We start from the raw sequence: 21038 nt of genomic DNA, 5'->3' as shown, positions 1-21038 counted from the left end.
AACAACAACAACAAGTCTCACATGAGGAGATTCTGAACGCTACTCCATGCCTGTCGCAACCCCCCCCAGATAACCAACAAATAGCCCTTGGCCAAACGAAAGACATGAAGCAAGACTCCAAAACACCAAGCTATGCCCGCCTGATTTCCAAGTCTGTTTATTCACAGGTAGAAAGAAAAGGAAAAGAAAAGGAAAAGGAAAAGAAAAAAAGGAAGAAAAGATCCCCACGCCCCGCACCCCTGTTTTCTTCGACATCAAATAGACAAAGAGGCATGGTGAACGACAAAGTCTACATCCTCCCGGCCATTGCCTTCCGGATACTTGTCCAATACGCTTGCGGCCAGACACTTGCGCCCTCCGACTCGGTCGGCATTCGTTCGCGACAGCGGGTGACGACGCTCTGAATGATTCTACCAAGCAGTTCCTCGTCAATGGGGAGGGCCTTTTCATTAAACTCGGCAGGGTAAAGGAAGGGGTCCGAGGCGTGGAGGAGCTCCTCGCAGGTAGGGCGCATGTGGTGATCCCGGTTGAGGCAGCGCTTCATCGTACGCAGCAGCGACGGCGGCACGGGGACGCCTCCCGTTGCTCGCGAGGGAAACTCAATGACGTGGTCCCAGTTGATAATGGCCTGGCACCGGGCCATTTGGTTGGCGATGTGTCCAAACGGCGGGACGCCATAGACCATTTGATACAGGATGCAGCCCAGGGACCAAATGTCACTGGGTTTGCCGAGCTTGACGAGCTTGGGGCGGCCCGGAACGCGGCCTCCACGAGGGTTGTTGGCGTCCATGAGCGACTCGGGCGACATGTAGCTGGGTGTTCCGACTTGGGTCTCGCGATGGACGTTGACAGTCTCCTCGGTCTGGATGGCGTTGGCTATGCCAAAGTCGATGAGTTTTAAGCGGCCCTGGACAAGGACAAAGTTGGCTGGTTTCAGGTCCGAGTGAACGATCTCGTACTGGTGCACTGATTGCAGACACTCGAGCATCTCTTTCCAGTAGAACCGCACAAAGACGGGATCGAACCTGGCCGTCTCGGAATTTTGTCGAGACGTGAGGAGTTTGGAGGGGGGGGGGGGGGGAAACGGTTAGCAAAGCTCGACGAGTTTCTCCGCCAAGTCTAGCCACATACCAATGTAAGAACTTGTTTCTCCGAGTTCAGTTCATGGTCGTACAAATCAATGACGCGATCAACGCCCTTGAGCTTGCCCAAAAGGTCAATCTCGCCTCTGTAACCCTTGATGGTGTTGTCGTCGGCATTCTCCAGAGACACTCGCTTGAGGGCAAACATTTTGCCGTTTTCGGCCGTCACCCGATACACCTTGGCGCTGCCGCCTCGGCCGAGGCACTCGAGCCTGGTGTAACATTTCCCATTGACTCGGAGCACGTTTCGACGCTGCCTAGCCTGGGTCGTTGTGGCCGCGCCGGCCGTCGACGTGGCCGCCTCCAAGACGGACATCTTGGGCGGCGGCGGCGGCGGCGGCGGGTGGGCGGACCGGTGTGGTGTGTTGTTTGCAATGGAAGCCAAAGGTTTCCGCTCGGGCGATGCTGCTTTGGCGTTTTCAAGGCCGACGTGCACGTGCAGCGGCCGGATACTGGGCTTCTCTGCGCCCGCGTCGGCGGCCACCTTGACTGGCCTCTTGAAGGTGATGGGATACTCATTTTCCTGGTCGTTTGTGGACGGGATCTCGATACGCTTGGGGAGCATCGCTTCCGGCACGGTAATGTGGTCAACCCGTTGGGCCTCAAACTGAACCCCGCGAGAGGAGCGCCTCGACGAGCGAAGGTCGGGCAACTCGATGCCGGAAGCCTGCCTCCTATGACTGGCTCGGGCAGCGGCGGCGGCGGCGGCGGCGGCACTCCCGCTGACGGGGCTTCCCGAGTTGAAGTCCCGATTTTCTGCTTCGTGGTAGATTGACGACCCGGGCACCTCGTCCGCCGGCTGGACGCCGTGCTCAGCTTCGTGGCTGGGGGCGGCAACTTCTCCGTCTCCGTGGCCCTCGCCCTCCTCGTCGCTCTGGCGCCGTCTGCCTCTCCTGGCCGGTCCGCTCAAGAAGCTTCCTGACAGCTTGCCGACTCGCTTGACTCGCATGGAGCTCTGCAGGTTGACATCGTCGGCACGGCTCCGCGTCGAGGGGTATCGCGACGCGCTTCCGCCGCCTCCGGAATTTCGCAGCGCGCTCTCGGCTGCTTCTGACCGGTCGTACTCGGCTTCCAGGTGCGATCTGTCGGCCACAGAACGGTCAAACTTGGAGCGTCCGGATGAGGGCCCAGAGGAACCGACCCGGCTTTGGTTGGCCGAGGAGCCGCCGGCAATCCGCACGACCCGTTCAGGATGTGACGGGGTGTTGACCTCTGGTCGCGGCTCTGGCTGCAGTCCTGGCTCCTCCTCCTCCTCCGCCGCCGCCGCCGCGGGCTTTTCATGGTGATTGCCTGTCCGGCTGGGCAGTGAGGCGGCTGGCTTTTGTCCCATAGAGCGAGACATGGAAGTAGACCGTCTCTTGCCCGGTCCCATCTGGTTCAGGCTGTGCGGGTTGCTGCCCAGACGTACGACCCTCTTCCTAACGGGGCTAGCCTCTTGATTTTGGCTCGTGTCGGCTGCCTTTGCGGCCTTGTCATCCGGAGGCTGTACACCTCCGGATCGTAGATGTCGTCTATCCTGGGAGGCGGCTGCGACAACACCGGCCGACGCCAAATTGTCGTTGTTGTTGTTGTTGTTGTTGTCGTTCAACGCACTGGTTCGTCGTCTGGTACGCGGCGGCGAGGCTCCCTTGTTGGCAGGTTCCGGGGCGTCATCGTTGAGAAGAGCTTTGGTGAGAGCGCTGAGCTTCATAGGCACGGGGATCTCATCCTCTGAACTGTCGTCGTGAAATTGCTGCTGATGTGGTGATTGGCTTGCTGCGGGTGTCACGGCGCCGGCGGCGCCGGCGGCGGCTTGACTCTCGCTCCTGCTTACCATCTGTCGCGAGGCAGGACGCCTCAAGGCCTGGCGTTGTGATGTTCTCCGGACGGCACCGGCGGCGGCCATTGGGGTCGGCGATGCGGTCGCCATTGGAGAACGCGTGGGTTGATAGTGCGTATACTCTGAGAATGCAGCGGTAGATTTTGGAAGTCGATTGGCGGCAACGGTCGAGATTTCAGGGTTTCTTTACGTGTCGGGATCTCCCATGGCCCTGGCTCGCACACGTGCCGCGAGAAATATTTTAGTTGATGTTGTCGCGTCGCTTGGATCGGCATCGACAACAGAGAGGGACGACAAACCTGTCGGTGTGATATTTTGAAGAATATGGAGAGTGGCCAATCACAAAGCCGGAGGTTGCCCACGGCAACCAATGGCGGGGTGGGGCAATCCGAATATGGCTCGCTGTGGCCCAGGAACCAAAGACCCAGTTTGCCAGGCAATGGCAAGTTTGGTGACATGAGTCGCAATGACTCTGCATTGTGTATTGTGTAACGTGTTGAACCGTCATGGCGGCTGTTCATCGACGGAAAATAAAGGAGGTCCTGAGGTCGGCACATGGCGTGGCAGGCAGGGCATGACCCGGTAAGGAGAGGACTTGTCCCAGACCAATGCCGCGTAGGTACGGAGTACCTGGGTACCTGCTCGCAGTAGGTAAGCAGATGGAGCCATTCAACGTGGTGAAAAAACATCGCGTATGACTCTCTCAGAAGAGACGAAAATTCGAGCACCACGTCTTTTACAGAATACACGCCCCGGACTCCCCACTCAGCACACCAGTGAGCGAGTGCCTTTGCCGTCCGTCTTCCGTCTTCTTCTGGCCTCCGCCAATCTGGCCCCTGCCAAGTGCAGGACATGTCCCATCTCCGTTCGACACCGTGACACAAGTCTTCCGCGTCTCCCCCAACCCCAACACCTCCTTTTCCAGCTGCTGGGCTCTCGCCTCGTCGCTTTTTCCTTTCCGTCTACCCCCCATCGATGCTTTTGTAATGGCACCCGGTGGGAGGCGGCCATGGGGGACCACCCCATCCTTGTACTCCCTGTGCCTCCTCTTCGTCATCTTCTCTGGCGTCTCGCACGCTTCCGTTGGAGATCGCTCGCCCGCATTCAGGGACTGCCTCGAGGCACGTCACCCGTCGTGATCCTCCCCGTTCTGAAGCTAACCGATGGCAGGTCTGCAAGACCGAAAACTGCGGTCCCGGCAAGGGTCACACTCCCATCCGTACGTCCCCGAAGCGCAGTTGACCTGTCGAACCGGTGCGCCTGGCTAACTGTCAAGGAAAAGCCGCCCACCGTCGCCTCCTGCTCTGGAACTGCGCCTCTGAATGCGACTATACCTGCCAGCACATCGTCACGGCCCAGCGGGTCGCCGCTGGCGATCCCATCGTCCAGTTCCACGGCAAATGGCCCTTCTACCGGTTCCTCGGGATGCAGGAGCCCTTCTCGGTGCTCTTCTCCCTCGGCAACCTCTATGCCCACTGGCATGGCCTTGCCAAGGTCCGCGCCCGAATCCCAGCGACATACAGCCTGCGTCCGTTCTACGTGATGCTAGCTCAAGTCGGAATCGCCAGCTGGGTCTTTAGCGCCATTTTCCACACGCGTGACTTTCAGCTCACAGAAGAATTGGACTACTTTGCCGCAGGCGCAAGCGTCCTCTACGGGCTGTACTACACGCCCATTCGCATCTTCCGAATCGACCGGCCCTCGCCACGTCGACGATCCGCCCTCCGCGTGTGGACGCTGCTGTGCATAATGCTATATGTATTCCACGTCGCGTACTTGAAGGGCGTGCGCTGGGACTACGCGTACAACATGGCCGCCAATGTTGCGGCTGGCATCGTGCAGAATATCCTGTGGAGCTGGTTCAGTGTGACGAGCTTCAAAAAGTCTGGGAGCTTGTGGTCCATGGTGCCCGGCGTAGTTGTCGCTTGGGTAATGTTTGCCATGAGCATGGAGCTGTTTGACTTCCCACCCTGGCTGGGGTGTATTGATGCCCATAGTCTGTGGCATCTGCTGACGATTGGCCCTACTGTCCTGTGGTACAAGTAAGTTGCGCAGGTGTCCCCATGTCTCGATGGCTTGACCTGTGAGCTAAATGTCTGCAAATAGTTTCTTGTTAAAGGATGCTCAGCAGGATATTGCTGGCACGGAGCGGCACAAGGCCTGAAAGCTCACTGATGAGCCTTGCAGAAAGCGTTGCTGAGTCGTCATCTCAAGTCACCAAGGGTCCCATCACAAGAGAGAAAGAGTGTTGCCTTTGTTGAGACGGACGACGGAGCTAGGGGGCTGTGGTTGCGTTTCTAAATAGTACTAGATACCCATGCATCATTAACTTGAAGCTCACAATTATGGCTTGTCGGATCGTGTCAGAGTGCATCAAAGCGTATCATGCATTGTGAACGCTAGTTACGAAGTCGCACAAGTTGCTGCGGTCCTGTTCCTTTTTTATTCCTTCGGCCGTGCATGCTGTAAAATATCAAGACAAGATTGTTCGCAAAGAAAGAAAAGGAAAGAATAAAGCAAAAACTTGCTCAACGAAAATATGGCTTAGAGAAACGTGAAAGGGCAAGGCAGTTCGTATCTAAAAACCAAGAGACCACCAAAGCCAGCCCTACAACCCGCCGCCTCTCCGGTATCGTCGCTCCGTAGCATATAGAAAAAGGAGCGAGAAGAGAAAAGAGAAAAGGTATCATGTACATCGAGGCAGACAGTGTTCATCTTCGTTTCGACTCATTCGCGTAAAATAACAATGAGAAAGGATAGTGCATTAATGGTCTATTCGATCATGCTTTTGTTTTTCAGACGTTGTGCGTGGCTCGAGGCAAGTAACAAAACTTTTTCTTCAAGTGCTGAGCAGATCTCGAACAGACAAACCGCGGGAATTAGGAGCGGGATCGGTGCCACGCCTGTCATTATTCAACATCAACAGCGCCGCGGAGGCTTCCTGGTCAAGATCGGACTGCGGCTTCAGGGCCGGGCTTGTGAGCGTCGACCCAGGTGCGCTGCTTTGCGAGTAGAGACGGTGCCGCTGGGGTCCAAATGCAGGAGAGGCCACGGCTGATGTGCTGAAGCAGTAGTGTCGTTGGTCGGTAGACACGGACGAGTATGAATGCTGTCGGCGACGAGCATCGTCTGGCTGTAGGCCCGGCGAAATTGACAGGCGTGTGGCGTCAGTCTGGCCTGCGAAAAGAGGCGACGCCGTGTCCGAGTCGGACATGTCCACATCGCCGGAGGGGTCTCGTCGAAAGGTCGGGTGAAAGTCACGGATCGAGGGCAGCGAGCCGCGTGCAGCCTCTTCCCTGCCCTTCTGCCCATGCTGCGCCTTGAGTTTGGCGACACACTCCTCAAGGTATCTGACATAATCAATCGAGGCCTACGGAGTAGTTGGTTAGCATGACTACGCTCGTACTACCGTGGCAACGGCTCATGAGCCTTGTTGGCCGGAGGAGAGGGGGGTGGCATATGTATGCGTAGACTCACCTGGAGAATGGCGAGCTTGTGCATTTCGCCCGTACAAGCAGGAATCATGCTCTTGAGGACGGCAAACTCCTCATTCATCTTGCTGCGCCGTCGTCTTTCAATCAGACTGTGAGCAGTCTTCCTGGCAATCTTGCGTCCGGCGGCACTCGTGGCGCTCAGCTGCTTCTTCGTGGCATTGTTCTTGCTAGCTGCCGCCTTTGCCGCTCCGGCCGATGGCTTGCCTCCGGCCTTGCCAGAGTCTAGTGTCGGTGAGGCTTCAGCCGCGGCCTCCTCCTGCGCGCGAGGCTTCATTTGGATGATCTTTCGTGATCTGGTGGGTGGGGGCGGGAGAGCAAATGAGGAATTGTCCTTGGTGTCCTTGGCGGCGGACGGTCGACGGCGAGACTTGACCGTCTCGGCGGCCTGTGGCGGATATACAGTTCGTCGAGGAGATGAAGTTAGCGTGGCTGGACAAGTCGTTGTCCGAGAAGGCGAGGCGTGCTTGGATTCGGTGCAAGAAGTGCGTGAAGCATCATGAATTGCAGGCGGAGGCAGCTCAAAGGGAATCTGAATCGATGAGAGATGCTGAACGCCGTCTTGTCCCTTGATGTCGGTGGAGGAGCCAGGGGTTGGCGGGAGGGCCGGCCGAGGCATTGGCTGAGTCGCGGGAGCTTTCTTATATGAGCGGTAACATGAACATTGACCGTTGTTGATGCGGCCAGCCAACCTTCGCCCTCCTGGGAGTCTGCGGCTGGCGGGCTAGATGGCGGACCCAGGTCGGGCAAGTACCGAGAGCAAGCTGCGCAAAAGCGTGATTTGATACGGTGTGTTCCGCGTGTATGTACGAGGCGTCAGGTCCAGCCGCCGGTCAAGACTGCTGCTCTGTGGGAGTCCGGGCGACTCGGGAGGTCGTGGTGGCCAGCTCGGCACACGGGTTTCGCTCTCCAATGTCCACGATAATGAGTATTTCCAACTTGTTTGGTAACCAAATCACGTCTCCTACAACGTATGCTTTTGATGTATCTGTTTCAACCAATTTCTCGCTTTCGTGTTTGCCTGGTTCCTCGGCAAGCCAAGGAGACGGTGGTCAAGGTTGTTGTCTAGCAACACCCGGTCACGGTCGTGTAAGTGGCGAGAGGCTGACCCGACAGGGACGGGACTGTTGTTCGAAGACGACCCAAGACGGACGATCCGGAGATTCGGCCACGAAAAGCGTTTCACTACCAAGAGCCCCAGGTAGGGTTTCCGACGAACAATCCCAAGAACGGGATCGGGGCGGTTGGGCAGAGGGGGAAAGGGAGGGAGGGAGAGAAGATGGGTTCTTCAAGAATGAGAGAGCAAGATTTTCCAAGCAAGACGAGGAAGCTGGGCACGAGACAAAAGAGAAAATGAAGATAAAGGAAAAAGGACGCTCCAGTAGACCAAACGAGGAGGCACATGCACAAGAGCTACATCCTTCGGCTTCTATAGAAGACGCACCTGCGTTGACCGACTGGGCGAGAGTCTCGAGGCCCATATCCCACCCCATTTCTCGGGCCCGTAGGCAAGACTCGGAAGGGCAGTAAATGGCCGGCCACGGGGTACCATCCAAGACCATTGGATTGACCAAGCATCATCGAGAAATTGGTCGCGTGCTCGCTGAGTTTGTAGATGAGATCTGGCCAATCAGAGTGGCGCATACGCCCATGTGTCTTCCACGTTCATGGGGATGGGCGAGCCTGGCCGCTTGGGTCAGGGTCCCCGGCGCTGGTGCAGATTGTCACACGGCGGCGTACGGTAGGAAGAGCAGAGTAGTACGGAGTACGGAGTAGTATCATATTCATTGTACGGAGTACATGATAGTTACTGCGGTACCAAGTCGGGTCGAGAATGTCGTAAACTCCACACAGGACACAGACACAGGCCGCCAACGTCCACTGGTCGGTCCATTGGAACCAGCTCAACGTCGTGGTGTGCCACGGCAAATCCCACAGCACGGCAAATCCATATCAGTCCAAAATGGGCCCCGAAACCTTCAAGTGGCGTTGGCTCTGCGCATGTCGTGTGAGGTCCTCTTCAGCGAGCACGTGCTCATCCCAAGAGCTGCAAAGACCTGTGGTGTCTTGTCGTTCCTGGCCTAATAGAAACCGCCATGGCAGACCCCGATCAACTCCCTCCGGGTTGGGATCCAGAGGAGCGTTCAGAAAGAGCTTGCCTTCAGCCCCTGCTCGTCCTCTTCGAGCCGTCGCGGCCACGCCCTCGTAGAACGCGTCAATCCGTCGCTCGTATTTCATTGTGGCTTGTCCCAGAACACTCTGCGAACCAAGCGTCGCACCATTCAATTGCCAAGAATATGGTTGGGAAAATTGCGGACGTCGCACCAGAGTAAATCTTTCATTATGATTCCCCGCATCTTCGTAATGCCATTTCTTCTTTTGGCCCGAGAAGGTAGATGACAAATGCACTTGATAAATTATTGGCTTCGCTTTATCCTGCCCCCGTGTGTCCACTGCCTCGGCAAGGGGATGCACGCCACTCCGTATGTCCAGTACATTGATGTCTTGTCCGTGCTCTGCGTGAAGTCGACACCAATGCCTAAGTAACTACTTTGGATGGGCCAAACCAGCTCGGGTCGAGTCAGCTGTCGTCAGCGTCATTGTTGCCCTGTACACATCCTGCGCTGTCTGTAGTACTCGCACTCACTACATGGGACATTTGAGGACACCGTCCGACAAATAGAAGCCTTCTCGTACTGTTCTGAAATGGGGTGGGAAGTTCACCATTGGCCTGGCAGGCTCCCGCTCCCTGAATGCAAGAGACGAGAAGAAAACCCGAGGGCCAGCTGGGGCTGGATGGTGTAGATGTTCCGTAGTAGTTACGACCCCGCCGTCCCATTTAGATGCGTTTAGGGTAGCCTTTGGACCGCAACTACAACGTATGGATGGGAAAGAGCCATGCCGGCTACTACATTCGTCATGTGCTAGCCAATTGTATTGGACGCCCTCATCCCCTCTCCGTTGACTATCGAGTCATGCCACACAACCAATACTGTCTGTCAACTTTTGACCCAGATCCGTACAGTCAACCCAGAAAGGAGGCTGTCATTCCGCATACGAGAGGCGAGAGCGGAAACACCTTTATGGCGCAAGAATACATTGTCACTGGCTAATCTGAATAGTAATCGGGTCGTTTCGACAGCATAAGCCAAGACTGGCGTGGTAACGGAATTCCTCTTCCGTTTCAGCCTAAAGTGCGAATCGTCGAGCTCTTGACACACCACGTTCGAGTCCATCTGACTAGTCACAAAGGACGGCAAAACGGGTATCTGGATTTCAATTGACACCTGCTTCATCAAAACCTCCATGCAACATCGAAGTGAAAAAGGGGGATGATTGCCACCTTACGAACTCATCACAGCGCCTACATATATCCTAGTTTGAGTGCTTGGGGGATCCAATGCATGAATGAAAATTCTCTCGCCCCTTTTTTTTTTTTTTGCCAACGGCTGTTCCAGGCCAAGGCCACTTTTTATCTTCCACGTCATGACTCACTTGTTACACATTAAATAGTTGTGTCGCCGCTGTTGATTTCGTTGACCTTGAACGGCAATCCGTAACACAAACCTCACAGCCGGATTTAAACCTCGTTGCTGGGATAGGGGACCTGGTTGGTAGCATTGAACTCTTCCTTGAGAGCACGAATGTTGACGAATCGGGTGAGCAGGTTGGAGCTGCCAGCTTTGTCGTCAGTACCCGAGGCACGGGCACCACCGAAAGCTTGCTGGCCGACGACGGCACCGGTGCTTTTACAGTTGATATAGAAGTTGCCGGCAGCGTTGCGCAGCTTGTCCTCGGCGAAGCGAATGGCTTGACGATCGGTGGCAAACACGGCGCCTGTGAGGCCGTAGTCGGAGGTGGAGTCGACAAGCTCGCAGGCCTTGCCAAAGGCGTCGGGAGAGGAGTCGTCATAAGCGTAGGCCGTCAGGATGGGACCGAAAAATTCAGTAGACAAGAACTTGTGGGCAGGGTTGGTGGTCTCGAAGATGGTTGGATGGACGTAATATCCCTTGGACGAGTCGTACTTGCCACCGGCGACAAGCCGGAGCTCCTTGTCGGTCTTGGCCTCGTCGATGGCACCGGACAGCTTCTTGAAGGAGGCAGAGTGGATGACGGGGCCGCAGAAGTTTGCGTGGTTCCAGGGTTCGCCGACGCTGATCTTGTCAACCTCTGCGGCGAGCTTCTGCTTGAACTCGGGCCAGATCGACCTGGGGACGTAGAGTCGGGATGTGGCGCTGCACTTTTGGCCCTGGAATTCAAAGGCGCCCCGAATGGTGTGCTTGACGGCATTGTCAATTTCAGCAGACGGGTGAATCAAGTGGAAGTTCTTGCCACCAGTCTCGCCGACAATTCGAGGGTATGATCGGTAACGACCTTCGGCAACACCCTGGCCAATGGCGCCGTACAGCTTGCGGAATACGGCAGTGCTGCCAGTGTAGTGAAGAGCAGTGAAGTCCTTGTGGGCGAGGACGGTCTTGGTGATCTCCTCAGGGTTACCGGGGACGAACTGGATGACGTCCTTGGGCAGGCCAGCCTCGAGAAGGATCTGGTAGACGAGCCAGTTGGACGCAATGGCAAAGTCGCTGGGCTTCCACACAACAACGTTGCCCATGAGGGCCGGGGCGCCCGGCAGGTTGCCGGCAATAGCAGTGAAGTTGAAGGGACTGACGGCGTAGACGAAACCCTCCAGAGGCCGGTACTCGAGGCGGTTCCACAGGCCAGGTGAGTTGTGCTCGGGCTGCTGGGAGAGAAGCTCCTGCGCGTAGTGAACGTTGAAGCGGAAGAAGTCTGCCAGCTCCGCGGCGGCGTCGATCTCGGCCTGCCATGCGTTCTTACCTTGGCCAAGGACGGTAGCGGCCATGATCTCATAGCGATACTTGTTGGCAACGAGGTCGGCAGCCTTGAGGAAGACTGCCGCACGGTCGGAGAAGGGCAGGGCTTCCCATGCCGGCTTGGCGGCCAGAGCGGCCTCGATGGCCTTGTTGACATCGGCGGGAGTGGCAGTGTGATAGTTGGCCACCCTGCTGGCGTGATCCGAGGGGTTTAGCTGATGAGATACTGTGGAAGTCTTGACCTAACGTCTTTGGATTAGCGACCTTGCCCTTTTGCGGTTGAAGCCCGAGAAAGGAAAAAACGCAGCCTACCTCCTTGCCACCAACAACAACAGGAACCTCAATAGGCACCTTTTTCTGGAAGCTCTCGATGGCATCAGTCAGGGCCTGACGCTGGGCGCTTCCCTTGGCGTAGTGGTGCTAGGGTTTCCATAAAGTCAGCATCGCGAACCTGCAGCCTTCATCGCAGTGAAACTCACGTTTGGCTCGTTCGCCACCTTGGGAGTCTTGAAAGTGGCGAGAGTGCCCATGCTCATGCGCTGCGAGACCCTGGTCGCCGAGCGCAGGCTCTGAGCGCCAGCTCTGGTAAACACGGCCGACTTCATGACGTCCTGTACGATTTCAATACCGAATAGCAAAGATGCTCAAGGACGAAAAGCGAAAAGCAATGCCCTAGATGCCAAGGGGGAGGGCAACTTTTTTCTCAACCTGGCGCAAAGGTCAGAGTTCCACACCGGTCCATAATTCGGAGACATCTTTGTTCAGTGAGATGGCTCGGCTTATTGCGGTTTAACCTGCCTGCCCTGCGGCGGCGGGGGCGGGGGCTGGGAAAGTGGAGCCCCAGCCCTGGCAGTTGGGCAGCTTGGGCTTCAGCGTCTGCCGACGACCAGATCAACCAGACGACCGCCGCATTCCAGGCCTCCTGGTTGCCAACCACGCAGCACCAGCGGTTGACGTTGATTGGACAATTGGGGGGAGCACGTCACTGGTCAAGGAGCCGTGGGGAAAACGTCCCGACTTCGGACCGTACAGAGCCGCCAATCCACTTTGGACCCCAGACACTTGGAGATAAGCTATTAAACATTTTTCTTGGCGCGCAGCGAAGAATAGCCAGCCACAAGCAGCGAGAACAAGATGATTCTCCAACGCCATCGAATGGCATTGTGGACTCGAGAAAATTCGGAGAATTCTAAGCGCTCTCTCCTCGGGCTTCGAATATTCCAGAATGCAAGTAGGATGGCCCAAGTAATTTACCACGTTCGTGCGACCACCCGACGTCGGGGGTTGCCACGATGACGCCGTCAGTCAATGGTTGATCGCAACGCTGCCCGACATGCACAAGAGACCCAGGGAAGCATACGCATCGGCGGCAGATTGGCATAATTGCCAGTCGTCAACGTCCTCTCTCCGCGCTGCCCAATGGGGTTTCCGAGCAGCAACGACAATCCGCACGAAGTAGTCGTTCCAAGGTCTCGTGTCCTCCGGAGGTGTCACCGCTCGCGGCAGTCGATAACGAGCCATCAAGTTATTGCAGAGCAGGAAAATATATATTAGTTACTACAGTCATGTCACAACGCGGCCGCCTCTCCCGTCAAGCTCGCGTGCCGCGTATCCAGCATTACCATGCGCTACCGTCCTATTTGTGCCGTCGTATCTTGAAACGCAAATGTGCCAGCCCGAAATATGCAGCCATGAGCCCGCTGACCTAGTCATGCAAGACCTGCAGCTGTCGTCGCCCGAGAGCAAGGGTCCGTCGGTTGTGAACGAGGATCGTGTGCCCGTCACGACCTCAGGTTCCCGCCTGCCTCGGGCCCCCCTGGCGTCGCGAGCGGCTTCTCGTAGTGCAGCAATGGGACGCTCAGCCCATACGCTTCTGTTTGGCCCTCGGCGCTGTGCTGGTCAATCTCGACATTGATGCGAATATCCAGACTACCGTCGTTGCCGCGGCCGTGGGCGTCAGATGCTGACTTGTGCTTGGTTCCCGCATGGACCTCGCCCCGATGCATCTCGGAGTGGCCATTCTTGCCGATGAAAGATTGTTCCTCGGGAATCTCGCCGTTCGCATCTGTTGGGACATTGTTGGGAGAGTTCTCGGTCAACATGGCGTAGTTTCTGCTCGGCATGGTGCAGTGGTTGTGGTCGGCCGTCTTGTTCGTCTCCCCCGGGTCCTTGTCAAAGAAGTCGAGCAGGGTTTCGTCCGTCTGGCTGTTGAGGTGGTGGATCTTGTTCCGCCGGGCGAGGAGATTGGCTACGGCCTGCGGAGGGGGCTTGTTTACGATTGCTGACGAAACAATGTTGGCCATGTATCGATTGTCCTTTTCGACCGGCAGCTTGAGCCCGGGGTTGGAATAGAAACGACCGAGAGCCGCAAGATGTACGTCCCCGCCGAGGATTGTAATTCGGACGGAGAATTCGGCAGACACCCGTTGCAAGCCCTCGACGAGGTCTCTGCGCTCGACCTTGTGAGTCTTTGCGGTGTAGTGGTCGTCCAGGTCATCGAGAAGATCGACACTACCGTCAAATTGATTGAACAGGCCGCCGCCGACGCCGAACCGGCGATGCAGGAACTTGACAGGTCCGATGATGGGGCTACGAAGAATGTTTTCTAGCCAGGTGAGGCGCTGTGCTTTCACGTCAGCTACGTCTTGTACTGGCCCTTTTTGATTTTCGTGGTGTGCGAAATCATGGACAACGTACCGGATATGCAATGGGGATGCCCAGCAGGAGAATTAAATGCTTGATGGGACGGCCCGAGCCGACAGCTTCGCCGAGTTCGCGCCGGAGTCTGTCGAAGACGGCCGCGTACGTCTCTGGGTAGTTGACTTGACGACGAGTCCGCTACGCGAGGATTAGCGTGACTCGTGAGACTGACATGCACACACGCACAAAGGGATCGAGGACGGGGTTCCCCCCTTCGCCTGCTCTTCCAACTCACCTCTGTTCGAGCATCGATACCCAACATGGCCATGCGGGCTCCAAGCCGCGTGTACAGGTTGAGGGAGTGCTCGGCGACATACGGACCCGGCTTGGGACCCCGAATGTACTGCGTGCCGAGCCTTGGGTCCGCAACGAAAGTGTCGACCAGCTGGTTTGGATCTGGGCCTGGGCTATTGCCATTGGCATCGACGTGGTCTGACGTGTAAGTCGACGGCGGCGGCGGTATGTGGTGCTGGAACAGTAAATAGTATTTGTGCGCCGTGCCGCCAATTCCCCGAAACACGTCACAGCGCATGAAGTTGTCGACGTACGAGCCAAAGCCGTCGATAATCTACCAAGCAAGTGTTAGCCGCCATAGCCTGGGGGGGGCTGGGGAGACGGGAGCTCGGGCAAAACGTCTTACGTCGTGATCATCCCAAATGTTTACCTGGGGAATCTGGCCATTGGCCACAGCAAAAGGCGCCGAGTTGCACCAGCGAATGTAGTTCTTCAGGTAGTAGTCGTCGCACTCGGCTCGCAGGCTCTCCGGGAAGGGAAATTCGGAGCGCTTCTTGGGGTTGCGGATGTCGGTCCACGGGCGAAGAGGACCGTTGACCCTGATGCCGTCATTGTATATCTGATCACCGCCGCCCAGCATGACATGGAACGGCGCACGCGCGTGCTTCCGCATCACGTCTCTCCACAGGGGAGCACCGCTAAAGGCCTCCTCGTCGGTGCCGACGCTGAAGCCGTTGCACGAGTGGAACATGACACGCATGGACTCGTCGGCAGCTGGCACGAAGAAGCTATTTACTCGGGGCTTGTGGTCTCTGGAGTACCGCACGTCCGGAATCTCGTACTCGTACTTGACTTCTCGCGCCTCGATCGGCACGTCAATCTCAAACACCCAGAACGTGTTCCTCGGGTCTGAATAGAGACGCTTGGCTTCAAACCGGGTTCCGCTGGACGAGGCGGCCGCAGTGTCGGGATGTCTTGTCGCGCTTGTTGCGTTTGCTCCGTTTTGCGCAGACGTTGCCGCCGCGTCGTCGGCGCGGCGCAACACCAGAGACGGTTGATACAGGATGCGCTTTCCACCACCCGTCGTGACAATCAGCACGCTGCCGTACCAGCGATTGTGCTCCATTTGGCGGTAGTTTAGCAATGGCCCGCAAACAATCTCCTTGCCGTCTGGCGGAAGGCGGCGGCCGGCATCACCAGCGCCATCAGCATCACCAGCACCACCAGCTTCCTCCCGCTCGCTGGGTTGCACTGCGGCAACAGTAATGGGCCGAAAGTTTCCGCCGCCATTGGTGTCGCCCGCGGGCCCGACTCTCGAGGCGTTCAAGAAGTTGGCCAGGTCGCCAGTGGTCGTCTCAGCAGAGACGGGATCGCGAGCTTGGCCGTGAGCACTTCCGGCGTGGCGGCGGTACGCGGAAGACTCTTGATGGCGCCATCTACTGGACGAAGCGTGAGGGTTCTGTTCCATGTCATGGTACTGAGGGTCGGCGCTGCGTTGCGACTCCATGATTTGCGCGCTTCACCTGATATCTGGTCAGGGCGAGAAGAATCGACCCCCTTGTTGTTTGTCAACGGCAAAAGCGTCTGCTCCCCCGAGACTGGCGATTGTTTCCTCGCGTCGAACCAACAGACAGGGGCAAAGGGGCCGGCAAGCGCATGCGCCAGTCAGGGAGGGTCTGGCAAATGTTTCAGCCCAAAGAAGACTTGGCAGAGAGGTTGAGAGTTGAGGCTCGCCTTGCTTACTCCGTGCTTGCCATTTGACGTCAGCGCAAGAGCAACAGCAACGGGGAAGGAGCGCGGCCCAAGGTTTAAGCAGGCACGAGGTACGGAGAACGGAGAATGGAGAACGGTGTACGGAGTACGGAGTAGAATACGGAGTATGGAGCAGCGAATCCGTGACCGAGAGTCAATTACGATTACAACGGGAGGCCCGGCTGTTCGACTGGCTGATGCGGCCAGACGGCAAGCGTGGGCTAGGGGCAAAGAAGCATTCCATGCATGGAGACCGAGAAGATGCACGACAGATGACTTGCTCCGTCAGGTAACTACGTACGTACTCGAAAGAGGCCAAGGAAGGCCGGGGGCCTGTTCTTGAATCGTACTTAAGTGGTAGTTACCTGCCTTAGGTACTAGTACTAGTAGTTACTCACGACATCCACTCCGTAGCATCGAGCCCGTGGGGCCCGGCGGACTCCAGACTGCTTCGTCAGTGGCTGGCCGGGGGTTGCTGTGGTGCGTGCCGAAGCCAAGGCCCGCCCAACGCAACTGGCCAATTAAGAAAACAGTAAGTTACATAGGTAAGTACTACTTAAGTAGCTTGTAACTTCCAAGGTCGGTAGCAACCCCCCTGGGCACAGGGAATCAGCCACCCGCGGAACCATCAGCCAGCCGTCATCTAGCGTGTACCGTATGTAAGTTACCTGACCGAGTACCGTCGGTAGAGTGAGAGGACATGCAAGATGAAACGTCAAGTACGTAAATACCTAGGTAACAACCGCCACTGATGGCCAAGCACAGCTCTGTAGCGCGACAAGTCATGACACAACGCCCGACTCTAAACAGATACTACAATCAACACAGTTGTTGGCCAGGATCAAAGTCTACAACAGCACGTGGACGTCGACTCACCACACGCGGCAACCACCAACAAACGCTGCTTAGTTGGCCGTCGTGGGAGGCAGCCGCACAGCCCAAATGATGGCAGAGGACAGAATACTCAACACACCAGCCAGTCCGAACGGCAGGGATATCCAATCGTTGCCAGACTTTATATCCATCGCCAGCAACTCTGCCAACAGCGGATTCCCAACCAAAGCACCCACCGCCTGGAAGACGTTGACGACGCCATAGAGCCCGGATATCCTCTCTGGGCTGACCATGGCCGTCGCGATGCTCCTCACCAAACTGTTGCAGCAAGCCCAGCTTACGGCAACCAGGACCATCCCGGCTGCAATCACAGCCACAGATCGGCCCGTGGCCAGCAGCGCAAAGCCCAAGGGGCAGACGGACATTGTGATGCGTGCGAGCCACAGGTCGCGAGAGTGGCTGTCCAGGCCCCGTTTCGCCTCGAGCCTCCTCCCAATGTGCGGCACCACGACGAGGATTATGACGATTGTCACGACTGCTCGAATGGTGACCAGGGACCCGACGCTGGAGATTGGTATGGACAGCTTCTTGGACGCATACTGAACCACTATGTTGATTGTTGCGGCGTTGAAGCTGTCCACGAAGAGAATGACCAAAGAGGCGAGCACGGCTGGCGAGAGCAGCCAAACGCTCACCCTGCTGCTGCCCTTGGACGCGAAGAGCCCCCGCATTCGCGCCTTCCGACCCTGTTTCGTGGCGTGCAGCGAAGCCGTTCCGGCCTCCCCGGGCGGCTGCTCCCCGTCTGCAGTCTTGGAGGTGCTGAGATGAATCGTCTCGGGGACAAACGGACACATGAAACACACGCTGAGCCCCAGCCCGTAGCCAAACGCGATGGGCAGCGTTGTGCCGTGTTTCGCCATGAGGACAGACGCCAGCGGTGTCGAGATGGCTTGCGAGATGAGCACCGCCACGGTGAGCTGCAAGAAGGTCGTCGCCCTGCTCTTGTCAGCATCCTGCATCGTGACATTGTCATTGTTCATGACCACCTGGGTCCAGACACCCTCACCTCTTTGCCGGACTGACAACGTCGGCAAGCATCGTGAAAATCGTCGAGTTTAGCACCGCCGGCCCGCCACCAATGCCGGTGAGCAACCAACATAGCCACACGAACCGCAATGGAACCAACCACCAGAACCAGCAAACCATGAGCACGCTCGCAATCGTCAATGCCAAACCCAGCACGCAGAGCAGCAAAACGGGCCGACGGCCCCATCGGTCTGCCAGCACGCCGTACGGTATCGCAAGAAACAGGCCTGAAAAAGGGGTCAGCACATCCCCACTGCAACCCACCAACGTGGAAAAGGAAGGGGGGGGGGGGGTTGGTTTCTTACCCGGTGCCATCATGAACAAAAACTCAATCCCCTTGACACGCGCCAACTCTTGCTGCACAGACGCAATTTTACATTCTTGCTCCGGAATAGATGCCGGATTTGAGAAGCGCCCCGGCTCGTGGGCAGAATAGTATTGGTAGCATGCTATGCTTTCGTAGACCCGCGTCAGCGGGAGGTTGAGCACAAAGACGGTAGAGTCGAGGCCCGCGACGATGAAGAAGAGAAGGTATCTGTGGTACTTGGTGCCGAGGAAACGCCGCCTCGGTCTGGCGCTGGGCGGTGAGACAAACGGCTCAAATTCGTCGGAAGAGCCATCCGTATCCAAGTGCAGCTCATCTTGGTCGCAAACTAGGTCTTCATCGATTGACATGGCGCCGATGCTCTTGGGTGTTGGACATGCACACGATGTTGGAGTGTCTGCAATGAAAATTCAGGTCGAAGCAGAAGCCGGCAGACTCTCCCTATGCTGCCAGAGGCAGCGGCAGGCTATTATCACAACGATGATCCTGCCATGCGGAGTTCCGCGTTGATGCGGAGAGGTTCCGGGACAACCAAGACTGAACGGAAGACGGGAGGGCGAACCCGAACTAGCGGTCCCGGACGGATGAGACGAACCGGACGTCAAGCTGAAGCGCGATGGGATCGTTGGCTGACGGACGACATTGGCAACCTGAATTCATGTCGCCGGGCGTGCCTTTGCTTCAGGCACGCAAGCACGGGGTAGTGAGTCGTGACATGCTGTCTCAAGACGAACAACAGACAACGTATGCACAGTTTTATGGCAGAGGCCCGAGGGAGGGGCCCGGGGAAAAAAAAGGAAGATTAAAAATGAATAAATAAAAAAATCACATACACGCACAGAGAGAGAGAAACTGGGACGAGCACCCTCACCCATCATCGTGCCCAACTACCTCGGCACCAGCATGACAAATACATGGGGGCACGCTGAATCGTCTGCATCGCACAGTCCTGTTGTCTTGTCCCACGAAATGGCCCGTCAGCGACATGCTGCTGCAGTCAATATAACTGACAAGATGGCTTGCATGGCTGTTCTCTATTCCAGCATATGAAACTGGGCCATTGGTTGAGACATTGTACACCAGCAAAGAAGAAGCATTGCCCCCGTGACGGTTTGTATTGCTCGGGGCGCTCACTTTTTTTTGCTCGGGGCGCTCAATACCCCACCACGCCCTGTTTTTGGTCTAGCGGCCCCGCTGCCATGCGCCACAGTACATTCTTGGTACAAATGTATGGCAGCAAAATGCCCTCAATTAATCGAAAAGGTGCTTGTGTAATTTATATAAATTTCTCAACAGCGCCAGTCTAAATCGCTCAAAAACACAATTTCTAGTGTTTTCGCTCAATGTGTTCACTATTAGGCCGGATTTTCTAGTTATTCCGGCCGCTCAATTACCCATCTAGTTACATCTATCGGCTGCGATAGCAGCAACAGCGTTAAAGGAATAAATTCCTTAATCTTAAGGGAGCCCTGTCTTCCAATTGGTCTTCTTTCCCTGTTATTTGTATTGCGATTCAATCGTTGTTGACGCCGGCGGCTGCTGCCGGGAGCGTTGATTCCTTGCGGCAGTTTCAATCTCTGCTTGTGTGCGATCTCTGCGAATGCTTGGTGCTGGAGGCCTTTGAGCGCCTTATTGAGACATTTGGCTTGTAGATTGGTGTTAAGGGCGGCAAATTTGAGGGCGGATTTAAGGGGCTGTGAGGGCCTTCGTCAGGCATCGCGATGTTGTTGAAGGAAAAAGCTGCTGCCTGTTGAAAAATTCGTACGGCTGCAGCATTATTCTGGATTTTCAATGAAGCTTTTTGGAGTTGAGTAAAGCTGCCATACCTTTGTACTACAAATGTACTATGGGGTATGGCAGCGGGGCTTGCCGCATAAAAAGTGGGTCATGGTGGGGTAGTGAGCGCCCCGAGCAAAAATGGTGAGCGCCCCGAGCAATTGACGTTTGTATAGGCGTCGCTGACTCAACATCATTCATTTGCTCCGTTAGGTGTTTCGCCTTGCGCGAGTGGAGAGTCAACATCCCTGAGTAACGAGAGGAGCCTTGCTGCCAGAGGAAATTTGGAGACACAGATCCAAGATCTCCTTGCAGCCACGCTGGGCTGCGTCCCAGAAGAAAAAAAGGTTTTGAGAAATGAAAAAGCGCCGATCCATGGAGTTGCGACACCATGTACGTGGCGCAATGGAGAGCGAGCGCATGCTAGAACCGGGAAGACAGGTCTTCATTTCCTCATTTCCTCGGACGAAGCCGGCATTCGTTATGCTCCAAGTCAAGTAGTGATGCAACGTCAAATCTTTAGCTCCGCATTCGGGAATCTCAACGGCCTTGGCCCTTGGGAATGGAATGCGGTGTGGTCATCACAAAGCAAGCGGAGACTGGCAATAGGGTTGCCTCATGATTGTGGACGGCGGTGGGAGAGTGTCGCCGTCTTCATCCACCACGACCATGGTGGAGTGCAAACTTGGAAAATTGGTAGTGAATATTTGCGTATCATCACGTTGGGAGAAACCGTGGCTTGGGAGGATTGACGGACGGCTTTGTACTCCGATGTGTGGGGCCACGTATCACTGCTGCATTACATAATCAGCCAGCACCATTTCCATTTCCTCGAGGGCCAAATTTTTCGATCCGTTTTCATTCCTCCCTGCATCATGAGAGCACACCAACGTAGCCTGTATGCACGTCGGCTTTCATCAAAACACCGCCCGCGTGGATGAGACGTGTTTGAATCTGCCCTTTACCTGAGTCTCTTTTCTCGTCTGCCGTTCTGCCGTGTCTAAAACGATGAGCTGCCATGAACAACTTCATGGCCGAATGCCAGCC

At 56.3% G+C, this 21038-nt stretch overlaps 6 protein-coding genes across 6 annotated transcripts; 1 reads left to right on the top strand and 5 right to left on the bottom strand.

The window, feature by feature from the left end:
• Nucleotides 1–289: 289 nt before the first annotated feature.
• MAM_06780 (Protein kinase-like domain protein) lies at nt 290–3027 on the bottom strand (the record flags this gene model as incomplete). Its single annotated transcript, XM_040825578.1, has 2 exons — nt 290–1033; nt 1132–3027. The coding sequence occupies 2 exons, from the start codon at nt 3025–3027 to the stop codon at nt 290–292; spliced, it is 2640 nt and encodes an 879-aa protein (XP_040676342.1).
• A 943-nt stretch (nt 3028–3970) lies between these two features.
• Nucleotides 3971–5125, top strand: MAM_06779 (Mn2+ homeostasis protein Per1; the record flags this gene model as incomplete). The annotated part of the gene is made up of 4 exons (XM_040825577.1): nt 3971–4013; nt 4070–4180; nt 4238–5003; nt 5068–5125. The coding sequence occupies 4 exons, from the start codon at nt 3971–3973 to the stop codon at nt 5123–5125; spliced, it is 978 nt and encodes a 325-aa protein (XP_040676341.1).
• Nucleotides 5126–5800: 675 nt separating this feature from the next.
• MAM_06778 (extensin) lies at nt 5801–7071 on the bottom strand (the record flags this gene model as incomplete). The annotated part of the gene is made up of 2 exons (XM_040825576.1): nt 5801–6331; nt 6439–7071. 2 exons carry the CDS (start codon nt 7069–7071, stop codon nt 5801–5803), a joined length of 1164 nt encoding a protein of 387 aa, XP_040676340.1.
• A 2961-nt stretch (nt 7072–10032) lies between these two features.
• On the bottom strand, nt 10033–11889 carry MAM_06777 (delta 1-pyrroline-5-carboxylate dehydrogenase; the record flags this gene model as incomplete). The annotated part of the gene is made up of 3 exons (XM_040825575.1): nt 10033–11526; nt 11597–11704; nt 11764–11889. 3 exons carry the CDS (start codon nt 11887–11889, stop codon nt 10033–10035), a joined length of 1728 nt encoding a protein of 575 aa, XP_040676339.1.
• Nucleotides 11890–13065: 1176 nt separating this feature from the next.
• MAM_06776 (uncharacterized protein) lies at nt 13066–15725 on the bottom strand (the record flags this gene model as incomplete). Its single annotated transcript, XM_040825574.1, has 4 exons — nt 13066–13905; nt 13982–14122; nt 14220–14552; nt 14625–15725. The coding sequence occupies 4 exons, from the start codon at nt 15723–15725 to the stop codon at nt 13066–13068; spliced, it is 2415 nt and encodes an 804-aa protein (XP_040676338.1).
• A 1150-nt stretch (nt 15726–16875) lies between these two features.
• On the bottom strand, nt 16876–18565 carry MAM_06775 (Major facilitator superfamily domain, general substrate transporter; the record flags this gene model as incomplete). Its single annotated transcript, XM_040825573.1, has 2 exons — nt 16876–17882; nt 18196–18565. The coding sequence occupies 2 exons, from the start codon at nt 18563–18565 to the stop codon at nt 16876–16878; spliced, it is 1377 nt and encodes a 458-aa protein (XP_040676337.1).
• Nucleotides 18566–21038: the final 2473 nt, after the last annotated feature.

The sequence above is a fragment of the Metarhizium album genome, assembly GCF_000804445.1.
Source record: "Metarhizium album ARSEF 1941 chromosome Unknown scaffold_24, whole genome shotgun sequence".
In the NCBI taxonomy this organism is placed as follows: domain Eukaryota; kingdom Fungi; phylum Ascomycota; class Sordariomycetes; order Hypocreales; family Clavicipitaceae; genus Metarhizium; species Metarhizium album.
Note: the sequence above shows the minus strand (reverse complement) of the source record. Positions and strands in the feature narration are given on the sequence as shown.